The sequence below is a fragment of the Mizuhopecten yessoensis genome, unplaced genomic scaffold (assembly GCF_002113885.1).
Source record: "Mizuhopecten yessoensis strain PY_sf001 unplaced genomic scaffold, ASM211388v2 scaffold2681, whole genome shotgun sequence".
NCBI classification, from domain to species: domain Eukaryota; kingdom Metazoa; phylum Mollusca; class Bivalvia; order Pectinida; family Pectinidae; genus Mizuhopecten; species Mizuhopecten yessoensis.
The window spans coordinates 933011-943277 of NW_018404667.1; the positions used below are offsets into that span (position 1 = coordinate 933011).

The window sequence follows — 10267 nt, forward strand, 5'->3', positions numbered from 1 at the left end:
CAAATATGGTTAGTTTGCGAATTGCCATTAGTATATGACCGTATGAAGCGTCATACTACCGTGTCCAGGTTATGGCATTTCAGTGAGATGGCCCATACATTTGCAAAGTTAACCGTAGACACCAGTTTTATATTATCTAAGTTTAAGTAAACAAATATACTATCAAACGTTGTAGCAATTCAGTTCACATTCAACCGTAATAGGTGTCCAGACCGGTCCAGGTTTTTATCTTATATGACTAAGTAGAATGATATGGTACCCATCATACAATGTGTTGACATTTCAGTAAGAGGACACTTAAAAAACAGCCCTTTAGTGACTGATAACTTGTAAACACCGTCTTCATATGATCTTATGAAGACGACGTTCTCGCTTGTTGCGAGGACGTAAAAACCTTAACAAACATTGTAACATTTTAATAAACGACACAAAATATTCAAATACATTTGATTGAATTGTTTTTAGTACAATGTGACCGGGCGGAACGCTTTGCGGGGAATCTATGGCAGGGTATTTCATTGAGGTACAGTGAAGCACTATAAAGAAGGCATTAGGTCTGTGTTATCAGAATGAGACAAATACCAGCTTCCAGCACGCATACATACATGCAGTCATACACACCACACATGAAGGCACGTCCCCAAATTACCTTAGCTATTATTAGGAAGGTAAACCATGTAAAACAAACCAAACTGATACTCTGTGTTTTGTCTCACCCGTCAATTCCATGTTGGTGATTGCTTCAGATGACAGTGCTTCCTTTCGTATAATTGTAATTTGAATAGGAAATCTTTTTTTAGAAAGATGAACCTAAGACATATACATGATTGCACCTTTACAATTAAATAAATAACACTGCGTTATTCAGATGTTTCGTCCGGTTATGACTCATCGCTGATACTAGGGATCGACAAGTTGAAAATCAAAATCGGTCCAACCACTGAAATTTGCCTTTTTTTCTTTTTCGATCACTAAATACTTCTGTTATAAACCTGCACTGTTTTATTAGCATATTCAGTATTTATAAAAGAACAATTATAACGAAAACCGCGTGTTTGGTAGGATCCAATATGCAGAAATGTATTTGTATTCGTAGAAACATAAAAAATATACATCAAGCTAAAGGAGACACATACACGCATACGTTGTACTCATGAAGTGTTTGTGTGTGGGGGGGTGTGTGTAAATGTCCATGCAACAGCAAGGGTCATATTGGGACGGGTCCCTAGGGCGACACGACCAGAAGGAGATAGAAGATAGAAAAGACAGAAAGCAGACAGGAATGGCAGGAATCGAAAAAGGTCCAAAGTATTGCAATAATGGCAGCAGATATATTTTTGTCTGTCCCATGTCCTCTCTGTAGAAGACACGAGGGAAAGCCCTGTGAAAGCTTTCACATAAGTCGCTTTTTACGACACACGTGCAATGTGACAAAGAATGTATTCTCGTTGTTTCCCAAATGTCCCCTAAAAAGAAGATATACACACCAGAAGGCATGCTGTTTCGGAAGGATTTCTCACCCCAACACGATTTTACGTGTCGGGTGAGAAATCGTGCCGTAACACACGTCCTGAACGGTCTAATCTGTTAACAGAACGTTAGACAAAATAAACAATTGTTGTTTACAAGATGATTAACATCAAACCATTATTTACAATTTAAGTGTGATTGCACAAGACATTTAAAGTGATAATTGAATTGCCCCACCATATATGAGTTTAACTTTTATTATATTACAAACCAGAAATAAACAGCCACACGTGGTAACATTGTGATAATACTATCTATATCTTAATCAGAAATTACACAAGTATTATACAAATCACATGCTTCAACGTGACGCTATCACAGGACCGAACCAATCATGTGTTTAATCAAATGACAACTCACACAATAGCACAGGCACTAACTTAGTTTTCGGGGGACGGTAAAAATGAGCGCCTTGCAAAAATGATAAAACATAAAAAGAAATGTAGCTATTTGAAAAAAATTAAGATATAATTGTCCCTTACCAAGTCACTTCTGATATGAGCACGTTGTCAGAATCAAGTAACGAGGTGTTTGGATTTTTGTTTTTATGTATTTCATAGAGAACATCGTAGCTGTTTTGATGACAAATTATTCTTTATTGTTTTCGCGTTGTAGCGTAGAAATATGTCAGTACTAATATTTGTCCAGCCAATACCACAACAAGAAAACATATCAATTTTATTCTCTTTGTTAAATAAGAAAAGTTTAAAAGAATACATATTTGACACGTAAAAAATATGACTTTGTATAACCTACTCATAGCATTTTTGACAGTTTAGTAACAATGCTATAGTTTTCATAATGGAATCATAAAATACGTTCCTATATTAAAACGATGATATCGTTTACATTGTTTGTATGATACATTTTGATATTCATTCTGACACCAGAGGATACAAACAATGCAAACGCAGCTAATATCAAAAAAAAGTTGGATGATTTTACAGGGTTTAGCGTCCAACCAGCAGCTAAGGTAATTTAAAGACGTGCATTCAATTGTTATGTATTCGCGCATGTTTGTACATGTTATATTGGTGTAATTGACTGCTTGCGATAGCACAGATCTGATGCTACTGAGTATACCTTGTAGTGCCGTCTTACTGAAATACTATGTCATAAGCACCAACATTATATTCCCCCCAGAAACATAATATCGACATAGACTCGTAAAAATTGCAATTTCATATTTAATGGGAATTTGTTTAATAGGAAAAAAAATATTATAAAACATACCTATTAAATTTCTTATTATGCTATTGTTATTTATTGTTCGTATCCTCCAAACGTATCATTTGGCTGTGTACTCGTAGTAAAAATGCTTCGGTGAACATATTCCACACAGTGGGTTGACAGGTGATACAGATGTATATATATTGACAGATGCAGTAACAGAAATCACTCTGGACTTGCACTCAGGTTGAAGAACACATACCAAGGTAGATAACTCACTGATTATGTATCACTGATTTGTTTCTTTGCACATACTTTATATGTTAAATCATATATGCTGCACTGATTTTTAATGAGATTGAAAAGAATCATGTACAAAATCATTGACTTTTTCCTCTGACAAGACTTGCCGTTTGTCTATTTTCAATCCTGGTGCACTATATTACCTGATTTTATATTGCTGATATGTCGTTAGGACTTCTCTTTCTCTCTTCTTCTAACAACCTTTTGTATGTCAGCGCCATGCTTGCCAATAGCTTACCTGTTGCCTTGCTATTCAACATTTGCCAAAATAAGAAAGGAAATAAGTTCTGACAGCAAGCCGGGAAATACCAAAGTTCTTAGAAAGGATAGTTTCAATTACCTGCTATACATGCAGCATACATGGTTATCGGAAAATTGATTAGCCCGTTGCATGTATAATGTGACCGGGTGGGATAATGTATTGGGTGCGTTTTGCTTGTTTTCTAAGTGAGGTAGCACCTACTATAAAGTTGGCATCAGAAGGCAAATGCACCGACACTTCATACAGAAGGCACACATACGCACATATACATTACTCACAAGGAAGCCAACTGTAGTTGCCTTGGTACGCTTTGCACCCAAAACGGCCTTCAGTTTTAATCAGAGCCTTTTAGCCTTTCAGACAACCAAACAAACTTCAGTTGAGATGTTTTTGTCCTTATATAGGTGTGAAGATTGCGATTGTACATCATATTTCGTATGGGTACAAAGTCCAAACAGATAGGCGACCTGTATATGTACACACATCACGAGTACGGTGTCACAACCTCCTATTCGGTATATACGATCAAGTTCATTGTCAAGTAGATATTTAATCGTATGACAGACTGCATGGCGAGTGTCGATAGTGTATTTGGACACATACCCCGTGTAGATAAGGGCATTTCGTCCCTCACCCTCACTGCCACATATTAGAACCTTATATTTGTCCAAGTGAGAAAGGAAATGTGTTTTTTACCCTGGCCGGTACAAACCATAGTATTTAAACTTCGTAAATGATATTTCCTGCAGTAGCAACAACTGCCTAAGCCGTTCCGTAATGTGACCAGGTGTATATTTTTGTTGGTGCATTCGGCTTGGTGCTTTAAAAGATCCGCGAAATTGCAAGGTGTCAAACCACTAACATCCAGCTTTCAGCACATATACACGCTTACACATGAAAGCATGTCTTCAAACGACCTTTACTATTTACATGACGAAAAATCAAATTAACAAAATAAAAACGCAAATTCGATTGTTTTTTTTTTCAATTTTTCCTTGGTTTCATGACACATATGCTTAGAATGTTATGATATTATTGCTACCGTGTTCAGGCTATGTGTTTTCTGTAGGTCGCAGTTTTATAGCCCTTGTTATCATCCTTTGACAAAGAAGCATTTAACTTAAGTATTTGCGAGGATGAAAATGTATTTAGTTCGATAATGAAAAATAAGTATATTGATAACTTATTTGTTAAATAAGAAGCCTTATGAAGTTACCGAACAAAACGAGAGGGGGAGGGGGCAGTAAATGATTCAATGTTAAGGACTATACATGTTTTTCCTCGATTTTTAACAGATGCTCCGACTAGTCTGTGTCGCCGCCGTGATTGTGGCAGCCATGGCTGTACCTATCACAGATGTAAGACTGGATGACGAATGGAAAATATTCCAGACCATGTTCAGGAAGGAATATAACCTCATGGGGGAGACCATGATGAGGTAAATGTTTGTTTGTAATTTGTATGCTTGGAACATATCAATCATTAACAAATAATCGCCTTGAAACTAAACTCGTATACAGTGTAGAAACGAACTATTTTCTCTTAGGAATTTAACGTGTTCAAGATTAAATATATCTAATTACATCATCATTACATTAACGCTTGTGTATATAGTACATACTGCTGCGTCTACCATACAGCTACTTAGCGTAAATTCTGTACATTTTGTTTGCACTGATGTAAATGCACACCTTAATGAAAGATTCATTATCATATGCACAAATATTGAAAATATTATTTAGACGACAGATCTGGGAGAGCAACGTCCGCCTCATCCAGAAACACAATCTGGAATTTGACCGTGGGGTCCACACTTACACCCTGGGTATGAATGAATACGGGGACATGGTAAGTGTCATTTTAATATATATTTAAAATTCATGATGTTAATTTGACTTTGTTAAAACCATTAAATTCAGAACATGTAACGGTGCTTATTTGCTTAATATATGTTGCATTCGTTATCTAACTAGGTAGAAACAATATAGATCGGAACATTCTATAAACCGTTAACGAGTCGTCCATTTAATGGACGTAAACGCAATGTGTGTTACCTGACATAGATATAATATCAAAAGATCAATTTTAACGATGCATTTCCACTAATTTTTGCTTTTATCTAAATATTAAAAAAGACAATGTGTTCTGCTTATTTTGCAGTATGACTAATGAAGTTCAGAACCTCCAACAAATATCAACAGTTTGAAAAATATCAAATATATAAATAATGTATAAAATATTTTGTTCAGTCATTAAACACTACATCGCCTGAGAGAAATAAAACCTGTTGTTATATGGAGCAATATTGTCAATTATGCATTCTTTTATATGGATAACCTGGCAGTAAATGACATTTTACTTATTGCTATTTCATTGTTCTAAATGTCGTTCAGACAAGCGAAGAATTCATCCAGACAATGAATGGATACATGATGAGAAATTCCACTTCCGGTGCAAGTCTGTTTATGCCTCCAAGCAACGTCAAGGTTCCTGACACTGTTGACTGGAGAACAAAGGGATACGTCACTCCAGTGAAAAACCAGGTCAGTTAAATAAAGAGATAAAAAATATGTCAATATGGATCAACATTTCATTTAATTTACACATCATTATCCTTAAGAAACATTTGGACGCCATATACAAAGTGTTTATGAAATTTGTTTGTCGCAGATAATTGGTTTACCACGAACTACTTTCTCTATTTCCATAAATTTGTTATTTTACATTTTTCGTTTTTGAAATATTTCGAAATATTCATTCCTTCTACGGAGAACGCACTGGTAATTTCTTTTAGTGTGACTTTTTTTAGAGTCCATACATTTAATGATAATCAGTGTATCTATTTTTGAAATCGATGCTATACATTCAAATAATTAAGACTTAATTTCATTCTGGTAGCGATTCTGTGTTTGATTATATTATACATTACACATTTTTTTCAAAGATCAAAAAATATCATTACTGAAAAAGTACTAATTTTAGCAAACTCAAATTTTAGCGTGTTATCAATTTAACAGATTAGCGCAATGGTGAATTGGCGCATTAACAATATATGAAAGTAGAAATTATATTCAGAAACTGTAATTAGCAAATTCAAAATTAAGCGTAATATTTACGGCGCGAAAAAGCGCTTATGTTAAAATACGGCTAAAATATGTACTATTTGAGTATCATGTTAATACCTTCGTTTTTACCTTGAGACTATCACATGAGTCATCACCGTATTCATACACGTGAATGATTACTTTTACAGTTATAAATATAATGACTTATGTTTCAGGGTCAATGCGGCTCGTGCTGGGCTTTCTCTACCACCGGTTCTCTTGAGGGACAAACGTTTAAGAAGACAGGAAAATTGGTCTCCCTTTCGGAGCAGAATCTTGTTGATTGCTCATCCCGGGAAGGTACAATAGTTTTCATGTGTCAGACAATGAGTTTTCCCCTATTTTCATTCTCATGATAAACTATTTACAAGGAAATATATACATTTGCTCTGCACCTTCCATTGTAATGCATTGCGAGGCAAATGTTGTTATGAGACAATAACAACAATAAACATTTTGGTATAGTAACGTCATCAATCTCTATTGTGACGTCATTAATTTCTTTTTTGTCAACACTTGATTTGCTGTTCAAAAACTTATCGAAACAACTAAATAAAACATAACTACTCTATCACAATGTAAATATAAATGATGATCATTTTAGCATATATTGTTATGGTCCTATATCAAACATTTATATTGCTGACAAAGTTTGTCATTAATAGCACTGTGAGTTATAGGACCATAACAACATCAACTCAAACATTCATTGCTTAAATAATTGTATGATCGATTACGCATTCAACATTAGAAAATATGTTTGAAAAGATTTCAATGCCATTAGTTCATGATTTATTACAATTGATATGTTCAAAAAAATATGTTTCTGGTTTGGTGAATTCCTATTAGGGACATCTATCTTAAGTGTTGTTTGACCCTTAATGATTCAAACTGTAGATTGGCCGTAAATCAAACCAAAAATAAACAAACAATCTTAAGTGAAGATTAAATATATATGTTAATATATTTTAAAAATCAATATTATATATGATATATGCCCATGATTTACAACAGTTATATAAATTTCGGTTCAAACTTTCAAACGGAATAGTACAGTTTGATTTTTTGTTCACTGATATATTAAACTAAGGTAACCTATTTTGACGATACCATTTCATCTCAAAAACGGTTATTAGAAATCGATAAAGAAGCATCATTTTGTAACAAAGCTGTTCATCGTTTAAGTAAAACATTATCACCAAACTGAACAGCACAGCATGAGGTTGGGAGGAGCTATGATTCGTTGTTTATCGTCTACCAAATGTTTTTTCCTAATTTTACAAACAAATATGCTTGGACTTGCCGTTTAGACAGAAAGTTAAATATTGTAGTCACTGTTAGCGTGCATGCTTCTGATTTTGAAATATATGGTCTACTGATTTTAAATAGAGATACAGCCACTTCCTTTGTAATCTAGTTTTGTTTATTTTAGTTTAATTCCGATACAGGATCTATATGATCCTCTCCACTGGTCTCAAACATGTTTTTTTAAATATAATATACATGTACACATATATGAAAGTTCGGGTATGGATATCACATGTTTAACAAGTTATGTTAGCTCTGTAATTATAAATAATTTTCTGATAAATCCAATGTTTATAGAGTCTGTTCTTAAATGTATATTAAAGGAAATATATTCCTTTTTCGTTTTTTTCTATTATTTTATTTTCTATTTTTGGTTTTCTCCTTGTTTAAGCTGCATAGATATATTTCGTTAGTCATTGTTCTTAAATACAAAATGTGCGTTCTTTGACAGGTAACCACGGATGTAAAGGAGGGTTAATGGACCAGGGTTTCAAATACATTAAGATTAACAACGGAATTGACACCGAGTCATCTTACCCATACACAGCTAGGGTAATGAAAGATACTCAAGTGTTTAGATCACTGTAATTATAATAAATAGACTAAAATTCATCATATCAACACATGTTAATAGTTTGTAATAGTTCAGTCCAGACGCATATCTATATCATAATATATAATGTGTGCAAGAAGGTTATTAAATAATTTCCTTGCGAGAAACATGCAATGAACAATGTTACGATTGAATGGACTTAGAACAAGTTTCTACGAACAATTTTTATATTTTGGAACATTAAATACATTTTGAAATATTTTTGACGTACAAAATAATACCAGTACTTTAAATAATAAATGACATAATAATGGGTATTATATCTGCATATTTTTCGTTAAATATATTTTTTTTAATTCCTTCTGTGACTTTATTAATCTACAGTGATGCTATATCAAAAAAGACTTAAATAATCGATAGCCATAAAAATCAATATAAAACCTATCTGATAGATAAATTTAAAATTACATATTCAAATTTTCTATCTTTCGAACAAAAACACGTATGATAAATGAAGTTGGAATGATCATGCAGACTTAGTAATGTGCAAATTCCTTATATAAGAAGAAAAGATCAGAGGGCATTCATATCAATGTTTTTTTTTTGGTTTTTTTATATATATATCTTTTGTTTCTTGTTTCTATATCTATAATAAAATATAAATGTTTTCGATGTTTTTGATTTAAGTATACTACCATTAATTATTTGTTTTCAGACTGGATTTTTCTGCAGATTCAAGAAAAACGACATAGGAGCCACAGATACTGGCTATGTCGATGTCAAGAGTAAGAGTGAGTCAGATCTTCAAAGTGCCGTAGCAACCATGGGACCTATCTCAGTTGCCATGGACGCCGGCCACAGTTCATTCCAACTATATAAAACCGGTATTTACAGCGAATCCAAGTGCAGCTCTACCAGTCTGGATCACGGAGTTCTAGCGGTCGGTTATGGTACCGACGACGGCAAGGATTACTGGCTAGTCAAGAACAGGCAAGTTATCGCCCTTGCTTCTTAACATCCTTTTTCCTTTCATTTATTCATTAGTTTTCTAAAGTTGGTCTTGGTATTTTCCTGCAGGCTTTCTACCTAATCTTGTAATTTGGATAAAAAGGGAGACAAACAATAAACAAAAGTTTATTAAGACAAAAACTAAAACGTTATTTAAGATAAATATTATAAATATAATAATATATAATAAATATAAATGATATTTAGTGGATATTTATGGTTGCTATAACAGTCCGCAAATTTTAATACGAATCTAATAACGATATTTCAACTTCATGAATCACCCGAAGAGTCATAGATATAGTGCATGCACGTTGAGAGAAACACAAATATATCTTTCATGCTTTAATCCATTCTATTTTTAAAACCTACCCGTTAATTTATCATAACCATACGTTCGAACAATTTAACAATTCGAAATTACAAGATGATATTAATTGTTCGCCAAAATTAACAATTCCACAGAAAATTGATATGTCATAAACAATCAACCGATAATACGTCATATTTATAATTGTTTCTTTGTCTTTCTCTGTTTCAGCTGGGGAACTAAATGGGGAATGGAAGGATACTTCAAAATCGCCCGTAACGCGGGAAACATGTGTGGATTGGCTACTCAGGCCAGCTATCCGACAGTGTAATGGAAGACGGACGTTCATTGATTAAAAATAGCTCACACGTGATGATCTCATCCATCATTTTCATTCCATTTGTGAAAAACTATTTCTTTCATTTTTAATAAATAATTCAAAGAATCATTTGTTTCTTTTCTGATTTGCATAGCATATGATTATGAATTTTTATGTTTTAAAATATCACCTCTAAAAGCATTCGCTTTTTATTTAGAGCTGCCGTTTAGTCTTAAGTGGTGGGTACATGTTTAAATCAAGTTAGATATACTTTTCCAATATTGGATCTATTTCGTTTTTAACCGTGGAATTAATCATGTTTTAAAAAAAAACTAAACATGTACATGATCAAAAAACTAAAAGAAATCAGTTATAGACAGGATTCTTAATTCAAATCTGT

At 33.4% G+C, this 10267-nt stretch overlaps 1 protein-coding gene across 1 annotated transcript; it reads left to right on the forward strand.

Moving 5' to 3' along the window:
* Window positions 1-2881: 2881 nt before the first annotated feature.
* LOC110446375 (cathepsin L1-like) lies at window positions 2882-9996 on the forward strand. The gene is made up of 8 exons (XM_021491496.1): window positions 2882-2966; window positions 4561-4703; window positions 5008-5113; window positions 5659-5808; window positions 6546-6669; window positions 8129-8229; window positions 8946-9220; window positions 9780-9996. The coding sequence occupies exons 2-8, from the start codon at window positions 4561-4563 to the stop codon at window positions 9877-9879; spliced, it is 999 nt and encodes a 332-aa protein (XP_021347171.1). The 5' UTR covers window positions 2882-2966; the 3' UTR covers window positions 9880-9996.
* The last annotated feature ends 271 nt before the right edge of the window (window positions 9997-10267 follow it).

Coding starts and splice junctions, on each gene's coding strand:
- LOC110446375 (XM_021491496.1), top strand. CDS start 4,561: ATGCTCCGACTAGTCTGTGTCGCCGCCGTGATTGTGGCAGCCATGGCT. Junction 5,114..5,658: donor TGAATGAATACGGGGACATG/GTAAGTGTCATT, acceptor AATGTCGTTCAG/ACAAGCGAAGAATTCATCCA. Junction 9,221..9,779: donor TACTGGCTAGTCAAGAACAG/GCAAGTTATCGC, acceptor TCTCTGTTTCAG/CTGGGGAACTAAATGGGGAA.